This window comes from Haliaeetus leucocephalus, unplaced genomic scaffold (genome assembly GCF_000737465.1).
Source record: "Haliaeetus leucocephalus isolate CR32 unplaced genomic scaffold, Haliaeetus_leucocephalus-4.0 Scaffold751, whole genome shotgun sequence".
Classification (NCBI taxonomy): Eukaryota; Metazoa; Chordata; class Aves; order Accipitriformes; family Accipitridae; genus Haliaeetus; species Haliaeetus leucocephalus.
The window spans coordinates 17,040,201-17,065,482 of record NW_010973187.1 but is presented as its reverse complement, the minus strand read 5'-3'; the positions used below and the strand labels follow the sequence as shown (position 1 = coordinate 17,065,482).

General features: G+C 38.5%; 1 protein-coding gene across 2 annotated transcripts in view; it reads right to left on the bottom strand.

Moving 5' to 3' along the window:
- The window catches only part of MKLN1 (muskelin 1, intracellular mediator containing kelch motifs), a 110,592-nt gene that overhangs the window by 20,473 nt on the left and 64,837 nt on the right, over positions 1 to 25,282 (bottom strand). For both annotated transcript variants that reach the window (XR_775239.1, XM_010581020.1), the window contains exons 10-16: positions 23,670 to 23,882; positions 21,621 to 21,842; positions 19,464 to 19,593; positions 10,827 to 10,974; positions 9,643 to 9,757; positions 6,862 to 7,001; positions 4,081 to 4,183 (exon numbers count right to left, since the gene is read on the bottom strand). Coding sequence is in view for 1 of the 2 variants with exons in the window: in XM_010581020.1 (XP_010579322.1) it covers positions 4,081 to 4,183; positions 6,862 to 7,001; positions 9,643 to 9,757; positions 10,827 to 10,974; positions 19,464 to 19,593; positions 21,621 to 21,842; positions 23,670 to 23,882 (1,071 nt within the window). In the remaining variant the exon portion in view is untranslated. The remainder of the gene's footprint in view (positions 1 to 4,080; positions 4,184 to 6,861; positions 7,002 to 9,642; positions 9,758 to 10,826; positions 10,975 to 19,463; positions 19,594 to 21,620; positions 21,843 to 23,669; positions 23,883 to 25,282) is intronic.

The window sequence follows — 25,282 nt, the reverse complement described above, 5'->3', positions numbered from 1 at the left end:
GCCTCTGCTCCTGCAGCACTCAGACTCTGAAGCTTTACCAAAAAAAAAAAAAAAAAATCACAGCAGGACACGAAGAAGAGAAGCACGCTTTTCTTAGCTCCTTCCTAGAACTATTTTTCCCATTTGGGCTTCAACTTTCCCAGAAATATCAGTCTAATGCAGACTCAAACAATACTTCGGGGCCCCGCTGGCTTCATCTGGCAAATTTATTAAAGACAAGGTCTTAGGAATGGAAAGTATGAAGCAGCCTTGAACAGGGGCCTCCAGCCTCAGTCTACAAGCTAGTCAGGCCTCAAACTGGCCTCCAGGTTCTTGCTCTTTCTTCTACCATGCTCCAAGAAAAACATACTTGAAGTTTTACTTGCACTTTGTATCTGTTTTATACAGAGATCATGGGATTGAGCTTCACCAGGAGTTGAATCTCAATCTCAACATACAAAGTCATCTTACTCCCCTTTACTTGGACAGCACTGGGCACTTTTTATATCATCTTTATTTCTTCTATAGCCCGCTAAGCAGCAGCCAAGTTCTGGGTATGTTACTCCAGTGTTCAAGGAAATCACCTTTAGCCTTGTATGTGATCTACTGATGTTTCTGTGCTCTAATAGCACCTGTTTTTTCCTTGACACAAATACAAAACTTAGAATTCATTTTGATCTTCTATCTTGACCATCCTTTTATCTTTAAAAGCCTCTAGCTGTAAACTACCACCAGATGCACATCTGTGTGTATATGAAACAGAAGAACATCCATGCCACCAGAAATTTTTACACCAACAAATGCCAGTCTTTTATACGATCTCAACCTCTGCATGAACTAGAACACACAAACTTCCATGTGCTCTGGGGATCTATCCTCCTTTACATACAATGTCAGAGCTATTAATCTGCAGCCAGTAAATAAAGATTCACTGACCAGAGAACACTGAACTAACTGAAGAGTTTTAAGCTATTTCAAGCAGAATCACAGTTAAAGAGAACTGGATCTGCATTTATGGGGAACAGCAGAGACAGAGCTGGCATATAGCCTGTGGCTACTATAACACGCACCCATGCAATACCTGTTACTTGCAGGCATCTACTTCACTTTAGAATAATAAAAAAGGAAATAAAACTATAATCCTATTAACATCCCTAAAATTCACAACAAAGGAACAAAAGTCTGGGGCTATGTTTCTACTATCAATCATTCATGCTACTTTAAACAAAATTGGTTACTAACACCAAAGTTTCAAGAACAGTCTGTTTATTTTCTTTGGCATCCAACTCAAAACAGCTGAAGAGACTTGCCTAAGTTAGAAGAAATTACTTCTATTACAAAGCCAGTAAGCCTTACCTCAAAGTGAAATTCTACTTGTAATATTAGATAACACTACCCATATCTCAATCCATAAAACATGAAACCATATAGACCAGTCTCCAAGAGAACTGTAGCACAAAGTTGGGGATAAACTTATTCAGCTTGGTCCTTCTCAAATTTAACAGTTGCCCTAGAGATAGAGAAATGAACAGGCAGAAACCAATTCCCTTAACGTTTGCCACACTAAGAAGCCGTACAACATTCAATCACTGTAGCCAGCACGAAGCAAGCCAATCAGATATATAGCCTTTGATATTAATTAAGACGATCTCAACTACAAATAAAGACAGAATATGTAGGTGTCTGGGCTGAGATACACAAACTGGTGCTTGAAATTTGATACAAAATCCAAAGAGCCTGCGTCAGTCCTTTGGAAAGCAGAAGAGCAATCTGAAGATGTAATGCCAGAGCAAAAAGCCAACTCAATGTGATAAACGGAAGGTAAATTGACGTCAACTGGAAATACACCCGGTCAGTACCAGCCCAGTAGCTGGCTCTATGCCATATAGCTGGCAGATCTGCTGCAGCATAAAAAGCTTTGGAAGTTAAAGCTTTTTGACCAGCACAATTTAAACAAAAACAAACCAAACAAAAAAAACCCCAAACCAAACCACAAACAAGTAAAAAAAAAACCCACAAACCACCACCAAAACCCAAACAAAAAAGCCTCCCAGAAATTGTTAAATGATTTTAGGAGACCACTGGAACAGAAGCTTGAATTCTGCTGAATGGTGTGCGTTATCAGATGGACCAGCATGATGGACAGAAGCTACTGAATTTTGTTCAGATCAGGCATTAGGCCTGCAGAGAAAGGATTCACAACATATTCACTCAGCTGGACTGAGCTACCGAAGCTCATATGCTACATCATTAGTGTGCAGAACACTAGTATGCTCTACGAAAAGGGATGATTTTTTTTTTAAAAACTTTTTATTCTATTTCTATCTTGTATGATAAAGCTACTACTTTTCCCCAAAAATCTGAGAAGAGCCCATGCAGTCAGGTAAATTCTTCATTATTACAAGGTGGACAAGTTAAATACTACACCCTGAACTGGGAAAATCAAATGTAGACTATTAAAGGATTTCGTATGTCAGATGCGGACAATGGGCAGCTTTTATGGCAGTTCCTTTGGTCTGCTAGTGACAGTAGCCAGCATGAACTAAAAGGAGAGGAGCTTGCTGATTACACCACAAATGTTTTCTGTTCAGGCAATAAAAAGGCACAGCCAGTCATGAGATGCAAGATCTCTTTAGGAGTAACTGGCCAAAATGAGACATGGCCTTCACAGGCATGATGGGGCTACCAGCACACAGGTACAACATGGAGAAAAAGGGAGATCAGAGAACACAGGACATGGTCTTATAGCGGGTGGGAGGGAGAAGAACAGGAGAAGAGAGCATCAGAATGGTTGTTATATGTTATAGGTTATTACAGGTTCAAATAGGAAGAGGAAAGTGCTACTACACTGGGAAGATGGGGCATAATCGGGCTGAGCCCCCTTGATGCATGCTGCATGGGGGGGGGAAATTATCTCCTTTTCTAGCTGAAGAAAATCAGCATTATCTATTATTTGTCTTTCCTATGCTAAAACGGCTAGAAAGCATGTGAAATTACTTGATATGGGACAATTTAAATGAGAAACCATCTAACAGAAACCTTACAGGCACAGCACTTAAATGTTTTACTGGATCAGATGTTTATAAATGCTAACCAGAATTTGACAAATGTGATCAGTTCCAAGATCCCAATATGAGTAAATTTTTTTTTTCTTGATTCTTCTAATCCTACAATTCTGTACTGTGCATATTCAACAAACATGTTCTCCCGCAAAAGCTTCTAGTGCCCGTATAATGATCTTTTCTTTACGTACAGTAACAAGTTAAAACTACCAGATCAAGTGATTTAATCCAGAGACTCAGCCTGGAGTAAAAGCACCCATTCTCCTATCGCAATTTTATAAAAGAAGCTGTCGAATCACCTCCAAAGTCATTAATGGAAGAAGAGAGTAAGAACCATGGCCTCCTCTTCCTCATTCCATAGCTGGCTGCTGCAAGTTCCATGTGGAAATTAATGGCAGAGTCAAATCGACCACCTTATCTGACACTTTTCACTATTTCTTTAAGCCTTTTTGTAAAGCAACACATACTGCAGTAATGGAATCAAAACAGGAAATGGGAACAAATTTCTGGAACAAATAAAAGAATATGCCTACTGGATAATATTCAAAAGTCAGAGGAAATAAGATTTTAAGGTTAGCAAGCAATGTATATATACAATCTACTTGCAGAAATACTTATCATCTAGAGAAAAACCTCTTGCCCTCCCCCAGAGCTACTTAATATTGACAAATCAAAAGGCAGAGTAAGAGTTTCTATTCACTTTCTACCACACAAGCAACTACAGACTCGTGACATTTCAGCGAGTTTACATTTCAATTAAAGCTCCCAAAATACACACCAGTACGTTGGAATTAAAACAAAGGCCTAGTCTTCACTATTATGAGTACAAAAGCTATTTTACAACTGCAGTTCCAGATAAAATGACTGCTTCTAAAGCACTATGATCTTTAGAGCAGAGAAATACATGATATAGCAAAGTGTCATGCACCTGTAGAGCTTTTTCAAAATGAATAAAAACAAGGCTTAAGAGGATCAAAACTCCACATGAGAACACAGTTTACATTTTTTTATAACTAAGACAGGGATCGGTCATCATTACCTCTTTTGTCTCCTCAGGGTCCGAGTGATCCACGGTTACATACAAATCATTCTGCAAGTACTTCAGTGCACTAAGAGGGTCAGTCTGAGCTTTTTCTTCAAATCTGCAAAGAGACAGAAAATTTGAGCACAGCCATTTCCTTCAGGACTAAGTACTACTATTTCTACAAAGAGCAAAACCCATCTAACAAAACCTTCAGCCCAGTATTTCCAAACAACACGATGTTAATGGCAGCTCAGCCTCCTACTTGCAGTAGTACATGCACGCTTTCAAGCCAGACTGAAACACAGAGGTTTTTGGGGGGTGTAAGGGAGTTACAAGGGCAAAGTATTACACTCTTACTAAAAATATTCAAAAGCATATGTACAATAACTTCTTAATACATAAATATAAAACACTTAGTACAGTTGGTTTTCCACAAATAAAGTAAGGTATGAGTAGCACCTCATGTGAGGAGCACAGTTCAGACACAGGCAAGCCTTCAGCACTTCAGTCCCAGGGATATTTACGTTCCTGACTGTGCAGAAGTGCAACTAAAAGTACAGGGATGGAGAACGCTCCCCACTTCTGCCAGACAACGGAAAAAGGGACAACAGGGGTGAAAACCCCTAGATTCAATGAATACTGCGCCTTAATATCCCACCTTCAGAAAGAGTACATGTACGTAAAAATCCTGTGCACTACCACCATTATTTTCTCATTTTCTTTTAATGAACAGAAACTGTAACTTCTGTGAATTCCCTGAAGAAGTTAATATAGCTCTTGGAAAATGACCCTAGGCTCAGCACCATCAGTGAGCAAAGCTACTTCCCTGCAGCACTGAGTTGGATGCATAAGCCTAGAAAAGATGAGGTTTAAATTACCTATCTTTTTCTCCTATCACCTATTTGCCAAGTGGAGTATCGCACTCTGTTGCCTTCTCCATCACCAATACACAGTATTAAGCCTTCCCAGGAAAACAGCTCAGACAATTCTGGATTCTTCCAGAGATGAGGACCCTACTTAACTGCCTTGTATCAACTGCCTTACAGGAACACATCGTATTTTATTCATAATATATTTCAGTTACTTTTAGCAGAGTATAGCTTGTCAAACTGAAAGAAGTCACACTGAATAGATTTAATCATATTGTTATTTTTTTTATTTGGGTCATCAACTTGGCTATTTATACAGTAGTGGACATGTGTAGCCCAAATTTTGAAATTGTCTAAAGATGTAGGTCGTTTAGCCAGTGTATGGAGCGCTAAGACTATGCCTATTACCTGATGAACATGACATTTGGGTATTTAAGCATGATTTCTTCCAAACATTCACACAGATATTCTTAGATGATATTGCCATGGTCCAGGAGAGCTTCTGAAGGACCTGAAATAAGTGGAACCACTAACACCTTGCTCTTCTACGCCTAGCCAGCTTAGTTCCACTATGGCTGACTGGTACTAAACAAGCTAATTGGCCAAACAGGACTCCAGCTGATGCAGTGGATTTGCTGTGTATGCAAGCCAAGTACCTGTTCTGGTACCTAGAGCTTGATGGAATGCAGGTAACAGGCAGCCAAGCGACTCTGCAGCAGTTCAGCTCCAGCCCTGAGAGGCACACGAACTCGAGAGGCAAAGCACCCATCATACCAGTCCCTGGCTGGTCATGTTTGGCTCCCTCATTACGGACCCCAATAAATGGGAGCATGGTGCATAAACCCCAAACTTCTGCCAGACAATATGCAGCAACATTTCCTTTGAGTGCAGTTTAAGCAAGTAAAAACAAGTAATCCAGAGCTGTCTCTGGAGGCTGTACAGCTGCATTTGCATACAACCACATGTGGGTTTAATAAACCTCCCAGATTACTGGGCAAGACCTTATTCATTCTTGTAGGTATTCACATCTATTGCGTGGCTAACCCGCAAAAGGCCTCATCCAGCCACAGTGATTATGAGTTGAGTATAGCAATTTGCTTACTGCCTCAGAAGTAAAACACCATCAGTAAAAACTGACCTCCAACTCTTGGCAGAACCTGATAACAAAGTATTCTCACCAAGAATGCAGAAAGAGCTATTTATTGGCTTCAAATAATTTGCTGGGTCTTGAAAGGCTGTCTCGCTGCTGCAATTTCTTGCCTAAGGCAACACCATAAGCTTGATTTTGAAAAGCTGTTGCCCTAAATAGCAAATATAAAGCAGCTCTGAAGTATCCAGAGTGCAAGAAGCATCACAGTGTAGCTGAATTCTGCATAAGTGAGATCTTTCAAGTGATTCTGAATGAGAAACTCTGATGACCTCACCACAGTTGAGTCTCAGATGTGCAAAGGCATCCAGCCCCCAGACTTCATTAGCATCCTTCAGAGCTGTTACTATCTCCTAGCACAGTGTTTCAGAAACATTCTCCATTTCCTTGGGAGGTGACAGTACCAAAACACATGTTGATGAACAGCAGAGTGAAAAGGGAATCTAAAAATTCCCCACAACTCCCCACACAACAGCCAGATTTTTCTAGTTTTAGAATAACACAGTAAAACCAGAATGAAGTTAATTTTGTAGTTTAGCCCTGCCCCACTGCTTTTTATTATTAACATAATTTTTTAAAAATTAAAAATAATCAAGAAACCTGAAGATGATCATATAATCAATGAAGTGACATCTGCCAAAAATTTACAAAATATTCAAGTTTTAGCAACTTAAAAACAAAACAGAACAAAAATACCCCAACACCCCCCCAAAAAAACCCCACAACAAACCACCAAACACATTGGAAAAGAAAATTGCAAAACACCTTTTGTTTCTATACCTGTGCTTTCTTATGAGGTATTTGCAGTGTCTTAGCAGGTATTCCTTTGAAGGTCGACAGAGCTTCAGAGACCAGAAATCGTCTAATCTCATCTTTGGAGAGCAAGACTTACCAGGATTCCCTCCAAATAAATAATGAACCTAAGCAAATCAGAGGCAGATCAAAAAGTTGATTGTTTGTGTACATCCATTAAACAAAGACTATTTACTATGTCAGCATCTTCGTAGAGATTTATTCTGGAGGGAGAAAACTGCCTTTTAGACAAGCTGCTCCATCTTATTATTAGCCTTACTTTGTCCCCTAGGAGATGAAGAAAGTTCTCTTAAACTGCTTACATTTTAAAATAAGAAAAAGCTGCACTGTTAGCACCTCCCTCTAGCAGATTCCTGAGACATTTATAAGCATACAGCCACAAACCATGCAATCTCTTTCTTTAGAAAAAACCTATGAGCGTGATAAATCCTTAAGCATCCAAAATATGAGCAGAAAAGAAGGATCTGAGCCAAGTCTTTTTAGCCAGTTCAAAATACTTGATGCAAACAATACTTAAACTGATAGATTACCAACCTCTTCTCCAATCTTTTCCTCAAAGACTCCAAATTCTCATTGTCACGAGAGGCTAAATTAAGGAACTTGTATTAAGCCTTTCTCTAATTTGGGGATGAGCAGATTACACCCATATAATTGAGAGATGACTCCACCAATCATGCATTTTCTTTGAAGAAGAAACATTTATGCTTGTTAGGAAGACTCAGAAAAAAGGGACTTTGTAGACTAATGCTCTGGTTCTGGTCAGAGCACTGTCGGTGAAGCTGCACTACTAAAGCACCACAGTTCAGACGAGCAGCCTTTGCCTTGAGTCAGCGAAGACCATTATCTTCCCCAAAGACAAGGGCCACTGACAGAGTGAGTGGGAAGTCCTAAAGATGCTCCAAGTGACAACAAGCCCAGTCCAGCATAATCTTGGGAGATGACCAGCAGGCCTGTGTCCCCACATGTCCCATAAACTCTACAGAGCCTTCATCTGACTTGCAGAGAAAAATATTTCCATGGTCTCTAGAAGGGCAGATTTGTCTTGCCTCAATACAGCAGTCTAGCTGCCAGACACTCAATACACTACATGGGCAGAAAGGAAAAAGCTAACTGAATAAAGAGTAAAACAAAAAAGCCAAAACTGTAATGTTAGGAAGAACTGAGGAAGAAAACACCAAACTTATCTAGAATCAGAAGTCGCAACCATTACTGTGATTGTCTTCAAAGACTCTAGCAATCCTGAGATGCCAATCATGGACATACTAAATATACCTGTACGTAAAATCTATTTTTGCTCACAATAGCTCAAATGAAGTAGTCTAACAGCCATTCTAATAGTTTCAGGATACAACACCTTTGAAATGCAAGGCTAGATTTATGGAGAAAGGCAAATCTCAAGAAAAGTGGAAGTGTTAAAAAGGACTGTTTATTTCTTCACTTTTTTATTTCTTCACATCGTTTGGTATTTCAGACTCCGGACTGTTGATATTAAACATGCCACAAAGGGTCTTTAAATGCTGAGGTTCAAGAAGTCCAACAGGCTACCTTTCTCTACAGCTTTAAAAATAATCACTCAAAACAATGTATTCTGCATCCCACTGATGTAGGCTCTCCTTATTTATATCAGAGGAGTTTAGAAAGGTCATTTGAACAGAGGTTTCTAAAAATAAGACTCTTCAAAACAAGCACATGAAATAGCTCTTCAGATAAAGCTGGGCAACTGCCATGACTTAGCAGCCTTCACAATAACTTACAAAACGCTACTCTCAATCTCAAGGTACCTTACACTCAGAAGTAAACCATTAAAGGCAGAACAGTATTCACAATCTATCATTAAAGTTGGTGAAGACAACAAAAAATACAAGTTCTCCCTAGAGAAGCTGCACCTATTCCTCTTTAAAATCACCCTTATCCCCAAACTTTTGGACTAATTGGGTTTCCCAAATTTGATTAACATCCCATGGAATGATAAGACTAAAATATATTTGTCTTTTTCAGTCCGGACTGTTTCAGACTAAAAAGCAATTTTAGAAAAAGTTTATTGTAATTGCAAAATATCTGTGAAAGGTTAAGTAAGTGTGTCACAGTAATTTAAATTCATACGTTAATGAAGTTACGGTAACCTAATCCATGGTTTGTGCTTTATTGGTTAATATGCACAAAGTCCTAAATTTACTGAGCAGTCATGTACACTATAAACAATTTTAAGTCTACTTAAGCATGAATATGTCCATTAAAGTCAGATAGTGCTAAAGAATGACAGTTGCTTCTGACATGCAGGGCAAAGTAAGGCACCTCTGTTAGAGCAGATTCTTAACAGTGATTAGTTCATTCAAACGCACTTTCTCCTAGAAATGTTGGTAACAATCTGTGACCATTTATTTACTAACAGGTTGTGAGATTAAGTCCCTGAGGATAACGAACGAAGTTTCAAGTGTTCTCAAGCATGAAAACAGCTAGGAGCTAGCCACTTGACAACTTTGTAGAGATATACTATATCCCATTGTCTGCATTTTGATTTCAACTAGGAGCTACCATGTCTACTTCGCGTTGACATAAAAAGTAGCTTAGCACCTTATTTCAAAAGATGATAGTAAGTTAAATGAAAGGTACCCACCACATTAACCCAAACATTAACACTATACAAAAAGCTATATTCTTTGTACCATCTTTGAAAAAGCAAGTACACCTTAAGAGCAGTAAGACTAAAAAAAAAAAATCACTATATATGTATCTGGACCTTCATACCTTGTGCAACTCATCGTACACCAGTTGATGGGCGAACCTTGGGCAGGGCTCCTCTTCCTGAAGGCTTTTACCTGGATTCTCTTTTGCTGCTTGATCATTCTTATAGACACAAGACCTGAAATACAAGGCAGTAAGCAAGGATTAGTAGTACCTATAGGAAGGCTATAAGGTACAAATGATGTCAATTTGAACTGCTTGGCAGATAACACCAAAGATTTTCTTACTTCTCTATGTATTGTCCTATCCCCATTCTTAGCTTTACAAAGAAACCCATCCAACAATCAGAGAAGGTCATCTTGGCTGAACACAGTCCTCAATCACAAGACAAACAGGAAAAAAATTCTAGAAAATTTTACATCATGAGCTTTGGAAGTATCTTTAGATGTTGCACTATTTGCTAGCAGAATTGTCAGCATGATGCATTTTTCATTATGGAGAATACCATCTTGGACACAGTAGACTATAGCAAAGGTCACAGACTACAGCAAAGCTACTATTTCAATTACTGATTTCCAAGCAGACTTAAGTGATAACTGAAAATCTATTTTTTAAAAACAACATTCACACCTTTCAAAGTGATTGGCCCCACATTAGACGAGACCTTGAATACAAAAAAACGCTGCCAGCTCTGGAAAGGGACAGTGGCAACCAGCTACCAAATACAATACAGCAAACAGTCGAGCAGATATTTCCTCAAAATACTGGATCTAGCAGCGACCTGAAGTACCACTGCATGCAGCCTGAAAAGAGCTGATAGATCTAGCATGAAGATTTCTCCATCACCGTTCATACAGCAGACCAGTTTCCTTAGTTTCTAATAACTAGTACCATGTACACTGCTATTAACAACTTACATTTGACTGAATTTTCTGCACTGATGATGAATCCTGGCCTTGAACATTTCCTACAGGAAAAACTTCTTATAATGGCTTACCTCCCCTCATCCCCTCCACCTGCCTCCAATAAAGAAGTTCACACGATTTGCCTCCATTTGGCTTATTGCCATGGTGTCTCTAAAGACTATGGGAAAAAAATGTGCCTCAAGGGAATTCAGTTGTCTTCAACTTTACCATTCCATGGTTATAAGAGGTTATAGAGTTACCTGGGAGACAGGATCGTGTAGGATTGCTTTCTAAAGAAAGTCATTGTAGATGCTAGAAATAGGACCTCTTTCATTGACTTACCAGCTGTTCCTCACAATGTCATAAATCCAGAAGGAATTCCTTACATTCTCTTCCCGCTTCTCCTTATCTTTACTGAGCCCTGACAAGACATGGATTTCATTCAGTTCTGGATCAATGGTAGCCCTTTGAGTGAAACCTGTCATTGGAACTGACAAAAAAAAAAAAAGTTACACACTGAAAACAACGGAGGACACAGGAAGGGATCCAAGCACCAGACAAATGCATTTCCCTCCCCCTGCAATTCAACAGATTTTCTAATATCTATGGTACAAGCATGAGATTTCACATAACTACCTCTTCAGTATTCTGGGATAAATAGCATCTTAAAAAGAAGAAAATGGGTTATACTTAATTACTTTCACTTCTTCATCTTTCACATAAAACCAAGCCCAATGGACTGAGTGATCCCAAGCTGGTATTTTCTGTGACCTCTCCTGCACAGCGATCTCGTTATTTACCACAACTTAAAACTGAAATGGCACATCTCAAAACAGGAGGCATGCAGGAGTTGTCAAGCAAACAATTTGCTTCTTGCACATGCCCTCCAAAGCAGGGTGAGAGGGAGGAGAGGAAGAAACTTCATCCAGAGGCTGACTTCTTCCCTGCTAAGGACAAGTCCAATGCAAATTCTCTTCTTCCCTTCCTATTTGTGACTCATGGAAGCACAAAAAACATTCTGAGAGCTGCTGTTTCCTAGTAAAAGGTATGGACAGAGCTATCTGGGAGACAACCAGCTCAGAAACGAGGATTAAACTGTCTAAAGATAGAGCTAGATGACCCTTACAGATATGAATAGAGTGACTTTGTTATCTCATCTGTAAAAGGAACCATTGATTCCAAAAGGCTTAATTGCAAAAGCTGGGAAACTCAAAAAAATTCAAGATGAACTCAAGATTACATAGCTCGCAACCTTGCATTGCTTCCTTTAGGACAAAGATGTCAAGGAAGTTTTTTGTATTTTCTAAATAGTTGTGGTATAATTACCAAGCTATTCTTCTGTTCCACCTTCAGATTTAGAAATATGGTGAAATACTGAGGATTCCAGCAGTTTTCATCATAATTCCCCGAAAAAAAGGTCAGCAAATTTGTTTGGCAGTCCTTTTTGTTTGTTGTATAATTCCCCATTTCCTGTTTCCCTAGGCAACCATCCTTCCAAAATGTATTTGTGAAGAGCACGTGATCTTTGTTTACAGACCCTGTTTGTCTCATTTCTCTTTCTGGGTCAGTTTACAAAGGCTGGTAAAGGTTCCTGGCCTTCGATCAAGATTTTGGCATGAAAAATTCTCAGAACTCTTGTATTTTGCAAATTCTTCCCTGCAATTAACTGCAAACCACACACACAGACTAGAAAACAAGCCCTACACTAATAAATCATTTAATATTGCTGTTTAAGAACACACAAAATGGTATTTTGCAAGCCCATTCTGTAATAGGTTTTGGTCTCCTACTTGTCTCTTCTCATTTGGTAGGCCAAGAAAGTAATAAACATCAATTAAAAAAAATCTGAGCAGCATTTGGTTTTCTACAGTTTAAGCCCCTACTGAAATGTTTAGTAAAGCCAAAAAACCCAAACATTTCTTAAAAAATAAAAAGATCAGATAAGTCAGAGTCCTGTCGACAAAATCCTTGCTTATGGTTTTACAGAAAAGCAGGAGGCAGAGCCTTTGGAGCCCTCATCAGCATAAGCCTGCCTATTTTGACCTCCAATTTTGCCACAAAGTTTCAAAGGAAAATTAATCCAGTTTGTAAGCAAATGGGTGGCAGAGCAGAGAACAAAAGCAGGGAACAATGCTGGCACAACAACAACTACATACCTTGTTTTAGCTACAGACCACAAGGAAGTTTTTAAATAAGACTAATGAGTACTGTGAAAGTCACCCAATAAGGAAATTGAGAACAAAAAGACAATTATAGACTAAATATTGTTAATTTTTGAAAAGTATCATGTAATGTGTTTGCTTGCATAGTCAAGGACTAAATCATTGACCCAAAAGGATTAAATTCAAGGCATATTTAAGACATGTCTGCCAGAAGAGCCATCTAAAGTTGATCAGCAATTCTAATGTACATGGAAAATGTCTTTGCAACCCTATCTACTGCTTTGAACATTCAAGACCATGCCAGGTTTTTAGAAAAAAAGCATGCAAATCTTCAGAGCATTAATACCTCAGGCTCATTGAAATTAAAATTATTATAATCATGAGAAATAAGGTTGCTATATTACCATTGATACAGAAAGCATACAAAACTTGTCTATGGAAGTCCCATCCCTCCTCCTGAAGTGTTAAATGAGTTTTGCATCTAGCTTATGCTCAACTTCCTGAAGCTGAAATTATTTAAATAATGGAGGGAAAAGCCGCCAAAGTTCAGGGCCTCTTGTTTTTTTACTTGATAGTAAGAATAGGATTTATCCACAGCAACTGCAATCAAAACCAAATTCAGGTCAAGTAATTTCAGGCTTCCCTCAGTTGTAAATCAATCTTTTCTTCAGACTGTTTGAAATGCAGAATGTCTAGAAAAATAATCTATCAAAAATATATATATCCTACATTTAGTAAGGGCCTAAGATAGGGAACAACTTACATAAACTTTGACCTATCTAAGCAACTGTGTAGAAACCATATTTAAGTAGTGCCTTGGGCTAGACAACATTGACATCTCGTTTTTTGCAGAGGAAGACAGAACTAGAAAGTTAAGTGTAATTGATTAAAAAAACAAAACAAACACAAACCCCCACAAACCACAAGACAACACAAATTTGGTAAACAAGTCCCTGAAAATAAATAGAAAATAAGGCAAGCTACTACACAGTAAGAGGGAGATGCTGTGATATTTTAAACACAACAGAAACGACAAAAAGATGTTTACCAAGGAAGTCTGATCCTTGACAGAGCAAAAGGGCTACATAAAATCCTCACGACTGACAAACACTTCCACTAGGGGGTAAGAGAGCTTCATAATCTGCAAGTGCAGCAGACTTGCAGTAAATGCTGGATATAATTCAAATGATTGCGGTCAGCATATTAGAGAGGGACATGGGCTGTAAACTTGTGAAAAGTACTTGTGATATTTAGCTAACAAATTTAGCGTATATTGGGAAGGAAATTTAATCCTCCATGGGAGACAGAATTGAACCTGTGACAGTAACTGATTGCTTAGGATATATTTTTTAAATTTTAAGACTCAGAGTAAAAAGTCATGAACAAGGGGTGAGAATCAGACGCAGTAATGCCAGCGCACTGCAAGAACTATTATTTGCAATGTACTAGATCCAAGGGGTGCATAAAGTCCTAAGAATGGCTCCATGGAAGTTCCCTTGCTCTTCCACTTCTTTGCATAAACGTAAATCAGCTTTGGAGCAAATCTCCACCAATTTCACACCATTCAGAGTGCCTCTCAAGCCCGGTGATCACTCAGGTCAGCTGTGGGCAGACAACTCGAAGGACATAAAGCAGCAACTGAGGACTTAGCCCTGGTTGTTTTGAACACAGCACTGGCCTGTCGCTATGCGATATTAACTTGGCTCCTATGACAATGCATTACTGATTGAAGGAGAAAAGCTGTAGAGAGAAATTACTAAACACAATAAAATCCCAAAAAGTCTAGTAGATGGTGAATCCTTTTCTTGTGCCGCTGCATTTTTTTTCCCCCTGTAATCTCATTAACCAGTACAGGGTAGAAGGACAGTAACTAATTGAGAACAAGAAGTCTGAATCCTCTCTCCAGAACTTAACATTTTCATTTATTTTTATATAGCAAAAATAAAAAGCTCATGGCCTCAATATTTGAAAACAATATTCAGCCACACAGGCCTTGAGTTAGCAGCTAGTTACATAAAGAAGTAGAAATTCCTGAGAAAGCTTTGATAAGATGCTGCATAACCCTGCACAATATAATTTCCATTTAAATGTAACACATTGGAAAAGCTTTTTTACAAAAGTGACACCTAATTGTGAAACAGAGATGTTCTCACTACCACAGTCCCTACTTACTGGCATTTATTTGATCACAGTGATCACTTAAGCAAGCTGAATATTTTTTGGCTTGTATGTGCAAACAGCTAGTTATTTCAAGCGCACTGTTGGCTGCTGCCAGTATCTAAGCAAGAAAACAGAGCTTTTACACAAAGGCAGAGTTTGCAAAGCAGTAAATCGGAGTTCACAGATGTGGTTCTCACAGTACTAGACAGAAGTTTGGAAATTAAATCTCATCTCTCACATTCAAGGGTATGCTATAGCATGTTTTTAAACATGCTTTGAAACACAGCATTGGCAAAACAATTATATAAAACTTGTAGACTACAGACCACTTCTGAAGGATTTGTGTGAAGGATAATTAAGAGAAGCAAATTAATTGACAGCCTTTTAGTGCCACCTAAGTTATGAAACCCTCAGAATACATTACTCCTAATACCACTACAAGTGATTCACAAGTATCCTCCCTCCTTGTGAAGCCTCGTGATTAAAAAACTGGAGGAAGCTAGATCACATGGATATTGTTGTTCACCAGAGCCTGGCACCTCCCCGACAGATTAATTTTTAAAAACCAATAGGTCAGCAAATTACTCCATACCACAACTTGTAATCCATATAAAACTGAAGCAGCACCTCGCACGAACTTTAATGGAGCAAACCTTGATGAGTGATAGAGATAGCATGCAGGCCAGCTGTTGACACAGCAAGATAATGATTATCCTCTTGGATTTTTCATGATGAGACTGCGTTTGGCAGTCAGCCAAGGAGCAGCTAAGACAACCATTTGAACAGTTCGGCTGTCATGTTGAAAAAGCAGTAACCCAATGTCCAGCGCTCGGTTCTCTCCCAAGCAACACGAGATTTTGGTAAAAACAAGTCGGTTAGTAAATCTGAATGGAATTCTGCTGCTACGTCATCTCTATAAAGCATCTGAGGATTATGTGACTGCCTGCTCTCCTCCTCACCTTCACTGTCAGAGGAAAGTATTTTGAGATTGGTTCAGAGAAGCACCTCACAAGACGAAGAGCACATAAAGTCCCTCACTAAACAAAGCGCTTCCAAGGCAAGACATGTGCTGGCCACTGGCAAGGTAGACCTTAAACTGAACAAGGGCAAAACACATCAGGTGTCACAAACAAGATGATCAAAATGAGATATTCAGACTGCTTGTCTGAGCTGGATCCTGGCCATGTTGAGCAAGCTGTGCTATCTATTTTGATTAATGTTTTTCTGACATCGTCTTGTTTTAAATCAGGATTTCCTGGACGGGGCTGTGTTGCCTCTGTCCGTGGTACTTATCCATGAAATCTCCCATCTGCCAGGTGCACAGCTCTGGATCTGGAATGAGCACCTGCCCCAGCAAGAGACATGGGATCTTCAATGGTAGCTAAAAAATATTTGCAGTTTGCCCATAAGAACTACTTCACCATTAAATGCAGCCACAAGAACATTTAACGCTTGTTCTTATTCAGCTTTGGAAGTTACTCAATGCCAAGGGATCCAAGATGATCTTGATTCTCTTGCAGAAGGAAATTCTCCCCCTGACCGACAGCTCTGACACACCACCTGAGTCAGGGCCAAAAAGGATTATCACAGGAGCCTTGACCACAAGTGTTCTCATTATCTCCCTCAGACCTGAAATGACTGCCTGTGATTAGTCATGGATTGTGTGCTAAGCAAGTCAGGCAAGCTGTCAGTACAGCCTTTTGAAGACATCTGATACTGGTGGCATCTCTAGACCACACGTACACTTCAGAGATACCCTCTGGCATATGCATGTTGGGTTTGGTTTTTTTTGGTGGTGGTGTTCTTGTTTGTGGGGTTTTTTTATAATTAAAGCATACAACTACTCTAAAAAGGTTTGTTCGTCAACATACACATTTCTGCCTCTCCTCCAATCACAGGCTCTATTCAACTGTACTCGCTTCCTCCAATTTGTACCGCTACTGCCTTTCTTCACATCCGACTCATTATCACAGTTGCATTCTCTGCTATTCTGTACCATTTTGTCCATTCTCTAGCTGAACTAACAAATTTCTTGCTCCTAACAGTTATCATGCACCATCCCTAATGGCCTAAATTCACTGCAGTGCCCTCCTTTAACAACTAAGAGAAAGCACCAGGTTTTTAGATGCAATGAGCTGGAGAAAGAACCCATGCTCACGGGCAAATGGCATTTGCCAGACATGAAGAGCTGCAAGGCTTACCCATGTTCAAAGCAGATCAAGTCAGGAGACATTTTTAGCAGACAGAGCTGTGTGCAAACCCATCTTTCAGAAATTGTACCTTGATCAAATTTGAACTTTTCCCAGAAATGAAAAAAGCACATCTAAACTTGCTGAAATTATTGTTCTTTACTCCAAATTAAGAAAATTTAAGTGATACTTATCACCCAATATTCTCACACACATCAGCTATACAAGGAAGTGGTTCCAGGATCAAAGGCACAACTAAGAGCAAAGAAACACTGAACAGCATAAATATCTCATCCAGAAGATGAGAGCAGCAAAACCAACCATCATTACCATAGTTTTCTAGCATTCTAGCATTGCAACAACTCCATATTACTGATAATTCTTAACTATCCATTTTACTACTTTTTTTTTTTTTAAAGTCTTCTCACTCCTCTAACAAATTTTAAACAAATACACAATTAAGTTCTTTTAGGAAGGGTAAAAATCAAAATAGCTCAACTAAGAATAGAACTGAATGCCACATGCAAGCCAGGAACTGAAAGTAATCATGGGACTTTAAAGGAACATTTAGGTCAGGCATCCTCAACTTGACTCATCACACTGAGCAGCTTAAAACTTCACAGCGACCAGTCAGGGAGTCACTTTGTTCATACAGATCAAAATGGTATATCACTACTTAACAAGAGCCCAATAAAAGACTTGCTTTTGGGGTGAAAATAGTGCTGTCAACATTTGCTGCCTGAATGTAACAAGCATTTTGTTCTCTTCCTGTTAAAATGCAAATAATCCTAGCATTTTCTTTCAAAAGCAAGGGAAACATTCAAATCTGTTTATTTTCTATACACAGGAGAACAGTAAACTGAAAATCTACTCGTGAATTATTTCCAATGAGTCATTTTCTTACAAAGTCAAAGTCTACTTTACCGCTTTGGGACCTGTGAGAATGGGGAGGAGGGCTAAATACTATAGTCTCATTTGCTTAACCAAACCTTGCAGTTAATGTACTTGCTGAGAAGCAGAGCTCAGTGTCTTCTCCAGCCATAAGACAAACTCAGTATCTTTAAATCTGAAGTAGGCTCAAGTGTCAGCTTAAAGCCGCATGTTTTAAAGCTTCTAGCTATAAAGAAATGCAGTTTTAAAAAAGCAAAATGGCAGAATGCTAGCGATTTCATGGAAAAAAAAAATCAATTCTTTGAAAGCTCCAAGGACAACAAACGGTGCGTAGGTGTGTGTAGAGCAGCATCAGACAACATGCAGGCACCTTAATAAAGAAGACTGTCAACAATACAAGCTGGTTCTTTCTTGGAAGCACTCAAGTAAATAAATGACTCCAGAGAATAAGAGCTTGGGTACTCTTCTCCCTCATTGGCATAACTAAATTAATGAGCAAACAGTAACTCATAACTATCAATAATTTACTTCAAAAGTTCAGCAAAATTACTTGCTAAAAATTAAGCCTGATGAAAATAAGGAGGGCAGCCTAAATTCAAGATAAATTAGCTTCCTGGGATTTGGTAACTGGAAGAAGAGAAAACAAGATGGGGACTGAATATACCCAATATGAGAAATATTCATAACTTCTGTAGTACACAATGCAACACAAATTTCAACTTCTGAGCTATATGCTAAAAATCAGGATATTTGCAACAGGAAAATGATGTGCTTATATATGCAGAAATCCTTTTTGGAAAAAAAAGGATCATTCTTCTCTATGTCATTGAAAGGGAAAAGGTACAAAATCAGTTCTTTATGGTTACATTACAATGCCTTTTGGGTGGTTTTAAAGGTTTCTGCTATACAGAACTATGCCTACTGTATACAGTTCACATATATAGTGGTATGAACCAAACAGGACTGAAGCCTTGCTCCCTCCTCTTACTTTTTTTTGGCCCTCCCTGATAATTTAGTACAAGAATGACAGGACAACAGGCCTCATCTTTCTAGTCAGCTCCTGCCAGGCAAAATAACCTCTGTCCCTCTACTCCAATTCTCTATCTTTGAGCATCCTACCTCCTTTTCTGCATCTCAAACCAAGCAGATTATTTCTATTTTATGGCATCTTTCACTTGGTGAAAACTAGAGGAAAAAAAATTGCTTTCTCCTTTCCTGGTTTAAAGGAAACTATTTTTTCAGCCTTTTTTTTATTTTTGGTCTTTGCTGGAGTTTCAAAGGAGATACTTTTAGTTCTTATTTTGGTGAATTTTTTTCTTTTGGAGGTGCTACGTGGTTTCACACATCAATTATTTGTATTGTGCTGAAGACAGTGAGTGTCAAATGACAGGAAGGACAAAAGAGCTGGCATAAGTTTAACCTATATACTGTGGAGTTTTTACTTGGGTATGTAGGGCTAGTTAAGGATGCTAACCTGATACCACAAGACACTGAAGCTGGCCTTTCACCTACTTAACAATATATTTCTCATTTGTACCAAGGCGAAGAAATTAATATGTAGTTATATATACTCTTACCCATCCCTGAATCTTTCTTAGTGCCATCTGATATGATATCCACATGATCGCTGTCTACATCATAACTGAAGAAGTCATTCAAATAAGTCTTCGATCTCTGGCCACCAAACACATATAAGCAGCGATTTTTCTAGAATGGAAAAAAAAGTTTGTCTTCACAAAGCTCAAGAAAGCATGTTGGCCAACTGTGACCATTAACAGAAACATTAATGAATCGGAGAGTAACAGATATGTTTCTTGTAAATTTAAAATCATGCCTTAACAATCACGTCTGCCAGTTTTAATTTGGTAAGTATCTTTTACTGTCATCTCCACAAAGATTCACAGGGAACAATTATGCAGAACAGGGTATTATTCTCAAACTCAATAAAAACTTAAGAATTCTTGATTGGATTCTTGATCTTCTGGATTCTTGGATTTATGACTTCCCAGTTTCAAGAGCTAAACCATTAAGGACTCACAGCTTCTACACCCCAAAAAGCCTCTTACAAATGCAATTTTAAAGACTTCTTTTTCATGATCTATATGAAGTAACAAACCTGGATCCAACAGAGTTTCAGCTCCAGAGTGACTAGGCAGATTTTACAGTTAACTATTGTATCCCTGCCTGATCAAGATATAACTTCAGAACATTGAAACAGCAATTCATTTTTCAAGTTTAATATAAAGAATTAACAGCCTCCATGCCTAAAACCTATTAGATCATAACTTCACTGTTAAAAAAAAAAAAAAAACCCAAAAAAAACACCAAAAAAACCCCCAAAACAGGAACAAAAGACAGACCGTAAGAGAAACCATCCAGGTACCAGCACATTACTAAACTCGGAACAGGCAAATGGCAAGCAGCAAGCCAAGAATAACAGGTTTATTACTTCTTTAAGTTTGCCAAGTGGAAAGTCTGTAAGAGGCATTATTTTTCTTTCAAATGGTTGAGAAAACAGCAAAGGACCTAAACTTCCATGACCTGTGCTTACAGAAACTTGTATTCTTATGTTTACCACAGACACATACTTGAAAAATCCTCAGGTAGCTGTGCAGAATTTTGTGTGGCAATGTTTTTCACCAGATTTTAGAGCCATTCAAAACAAGAATAAAATTGAAAGCTCTGAAAGCACAGTATTCACTATAAAAATTCTGATCTTTCATTTGAAAGGGAAAGAGAAATAAACTCAGTAAATTGTTCAAAACTGGCCATTTTTGAATCGGTGCTATCAGTATACACTTGAATGCCACAATATTAATTTTAATTCTCTTCCCACTCCCAAGTCAGAGTTTAATGTCAGCAAAACTCTACAAACTCCACTTATGACCACTAAGAAGCTGCCATGTAAATTCAGTGCTGAACTGCCACTGCACCACACCTACCCATGCAAGCATTCCTGCTTGATAGTAATCCTCTCCGTACTGCGCTATTCCACTGAAAACACCTATGTGGAAAGCTAGTCTAGAAGATATATGACACTAACCATCCTCCCTTTACCACTCTCACCCCACAATTCCCGTGTTCTGCACTTAAGCAAACATGCGGTTGATGAGCACAACTGGAAAGGCAATGGAAGGTGGTTTTAAATACCCAATACTAAATAAAATGCTATACACACCCTGCCCCCCACCCTTTTCCATCAGGCTCTGGATGCACTGCCCATAACACCCATCTGTGCCCAGCTGTTAACAGCTGCTCAAGACAACAAGCAGCAGCTGAGTGCTCAGCACAAAGGAATGAGGCCTGTGCATCTCAATACACACCCAGTAAGCCCCTGCACTAGTCAAGTTTACCATTCCAGTAACTACATAGGGTATCTGCTAGACCAGAAACTTCTAAAGTTGCTCTACCAACTTTAAAAGAAAAGCTCTTTAGATCAAATTGAACCGTAGCCTTTGGGTCTATTTGCCATTATTCAAATAAAATCAACTATTTAAAATTCACCTTGCTTTTTACTTTAAATTTTATTCAGTTGAAGTCATGAAAGCTCCAAGACTTGAATTAATACCACCTGCACTTACCAAAGAAGCATCAGAATGTCAGTGAATATAAAATCAAGTGAGACAACACACCACTCGGGAGATTAAAGAGCTTCAAACTTGCAAGAAAAATCAAAACCATATGTTTTCCTTAAAGTCAGGCATCATAAATCAAAGTATGGTGTGGATACTTACAGAATGGAACAGCATACAGTGTCCTATTCGGGACTGGATATCCTCAGGTCCAGCATTACAGGAATCCTCTCTCAAAAGTTTCCATGTCTGACACTGGCAGTCAAAAGCAAACAATCCACTGAACTGTGGTTCGCTGGCTCTGCTGTCATCAACGCTGCCATTGCATGTCAGAATTCTGCCTCCAAAGGTATATATCATGTGTTTTTCAGAATCCATGCACATCTAAGTATGAGAGAAGTAGTTTTAAGCCAGCGCATTAAGACTTGAACACTCTAAGATTAAAGATTAAACATCCCTCCTCTGCAAGTAATAGCTAGTAAGTTAGACAGTACTCTGCACATCTCCTGAACCTCTAGTAAACAGAGAAGAACACATGTCTTCATGGTTGACAGGTATTAATCTCAGAATATTAATTTAAAATGTAAGTCTAATTTCAACTTATTATTTAATAAGCAAAAAGAAAAGACTAAAGGTACCCTTCATCACCTAAAAAAATTGCCTCTAGCTGCTCATTTCAAGAAAAAACATTTAGAGTCTTTCACCAGAATTCGTAGCCAATTCTGCCAGAAAGTTAACAGAATATCACCTTTGACAATGGCATGTAAGGGAAAAATTCAAGATCACAGCTAATTTACTGACCACCACTTAATCAATCCAAAAATCAGCCTGTGATTTATCACTCAGATTCCATCCCGAGCATACACTTACTGTTATCCCATTACTTCAACATAAAGCAGGGACATAACCTATTCAAGGATTTTTTATGAGACTGCAGCAGAAATATGTTTATCCCGAAAACCTGAATTCAGTTTATGGCACACAAGAGCTGCACCGCAGTACAAATCAAACAAAACTCCCTGACTCCAGGTGATGTTTTCAGACACAGTAAAACGCAGAGGGTTACAAAACACCAGAGGGGAAAAAAAAAAACAACCACCAAAACAGACAAGATTACAGTAAGATAGAGATGCTACTCAGCAAAGCCTACACAAAACAGTTCTAGTGCAGCATATTTTCGTGAAGGTTAAACAGAAACCGCTATCACAGTAGGTACTGAGGGAGAGAAGAAGAGCAGCTGCAGATTGATAAAGAATTCAGGGAGGACATTCTTTCCTAAGAGACAGCAGGGAAAAAAAAAAGAAACCATTTCAGAAGCAGGCAAACAAGGTACCCAGAGTAGCCTTGCCAGCTGACAATTTACTTTTGCCTTTTCCCTAACACCTGGGAGACTGGTATTCGTTATTAATAGAACAGAAAGACTGATTGGCTTTTGTTCTGCAGACAACACGTATCTTTAAATTTTGGTGTCAGCAGAAACACATATTATGCTGGCAAACAACAGCTTTAGTTACAAAACAGCTAGTACCAATAAAAGCAGTTCTTGGGCTGCTTTAAGAATGAGTACTGATGTGCTGTTTCTTGGCCATGCTTTACAAAAATCAATTAAGAACAAAATACCTTTTTCAAGTACACAAAAGCCATTAAACACACAACAGAAGTAAAAAAAATATTCAGTTTGAACACACGGACAGGTGTGGCTTTTTAAAAGATTAGTAGCCACTCCTCTAAGGTGTTTCAGTCTCTACAAAGCAAGCACATTCTACAAATTTTAAAAGATAACCAATTTTGAAAGAATCCTGATCCTGTTGGCCTCATTTCAGCAGCTTGCTTACAGTATTCTTCTGAAGGTACCATACACAGCTTTGCAAGTTGTTCCCCAAAGTCCCCTGAGTAACCAGATCTGCAAACCCAGCTCAACGAGACTGATTAAAACCAGATGAACTGTTGCTTTGAGCTTTAATAAAATGTGTCTTACTAAAATGAATTCGTTTACGAAGGTTTTTATGACTCTTCTGACTCAATTTGATTAGAATACCAGTAGTCAGTGGCATTGGACAACAATACTATTAGAATTTAACTGAATGCAGATCACAGCCTTCCTCATCACTCCTATGTTACCCAATACAGCACTTCTAAACTGCAGGAAGCTATGATCAAATTGATTTGCAAACATTGAGAACTTGCACTAAGAGTATCGGTGTAGCTGACCTGATGATCAAACACCAGCTTTGGACCTCCATCCGCTGCAGTGTCTTCACTTAGTAACATCCATGTGTTTGTGTCAATGTCATAGCGATAGAAGTCACTTTTCAGAGATTTACTGTTCCTCACGGAGGAATCCAGATAGCGTCCCAGCGTGTAGATCTGCCTTCGTTGAATGTCAATGCACATCTTGTGACAAGATCTGGCACTAGGACCACTCTAATAAAGAAAACAACCAGAAAAATAAAGAGAATAATATATTTAATATTGCTCCAGGTAGGACACTGCACACTCATTAAGGGCAAATAAGTACTATCAGCAACTGGAAATCCTTTGAGAGTCAAGAAAATCCTGATTGTAATCAGACAAATACAGGATCAATATATAAGTATATATCAGGACATTCTGTAATTTCTTTGTCCTTTAGAAAGACACCAGCAAAAAGCTTAACACATTTTTTACAACAAACTCATGACTTGAAGCCTTTTTGTAAGATTCCTTAGAAAACAGACTGTTTCCTCCAGAAGTGATTCTCAGAGGCGTGTGAAAGCTACTTGATCTTTTAAAATAACAGAAGTTGATGCACATGAGAGGCAAATTAAGATGTCACAGCCTATAAATAACTACATAGGAAGAAGATTAAGAAGTGCTCTATTACAAGAGCCTCTGTTTTATTAATAGGCTGTTTTCTAACAGATCATAACCAGACACTCCCACAAGCAATCATATCCCGTAATGGGTATTTGAAGGTAATAAAAGCACTCCCTGTCCTTCACAAATAGATACAGCCGTTCCAGTCTCCAACTACAAGAAAGTTTCCCACGGTAAGCAAAACTGCCATGAGTTATGATCGTCAAGAGAAACACAGAGGGCCCCTATCAAATTATTATTTGCTTATCCATCCAGGAGTGCTCAACTTAAATCACAGAGTAATTTATTCAGTGGCATTACAACGAAGCTACGCATTACTGGGCAGTATCCTTTCTGCTTCCCAAATCTAACTTTGAGAGCCTTTGCACACTCATCTTGAAGCATAAGTGATACTTCTGTACTCCAAAATACTAGAAATCAAGATGTGCAAAGCCTATTTGCAAAAGATCAGACAAAAGAAAAGGTAAAAACTGGCATCACGCTTATAGATAAACTCTGTAGTTTATTTGGCCTTCGTTTGCATAATTTTGGCACTATGTAAATGAGGATGCTAGAACAAGGCTGGCTAGCTAACTTTGAGAGTCTGGAAACCCACATGAAAACTGAAAAGACTTAAAGTGGAAAAAAAGGTAAAATGTACAGAAGACTGAAGTATGAAAGAAAAAAATCTATTAAAATCTGTTGAAAAATAAAGATTATGCCATTAAGCAAAGATGTAACATAAATCACCATTTATTAGAAAACTTAAAGAAAAGTAGCCATGCCACACCAAATAATCAGCACAATATTTGCTCCAAGTGCTACCAAATACTGCCTTTACAGAAAACAAATCTGCATAATTGTACCATTTCATGTAAAAAATTATGCTGAAATTATTACTGAAACTTAAAATACACTGATGAAATATATTTCACTAAGTTGGATGAAATATGAAAGGAAGCTTCACATTTGTGTAGTCAAAACTTTAC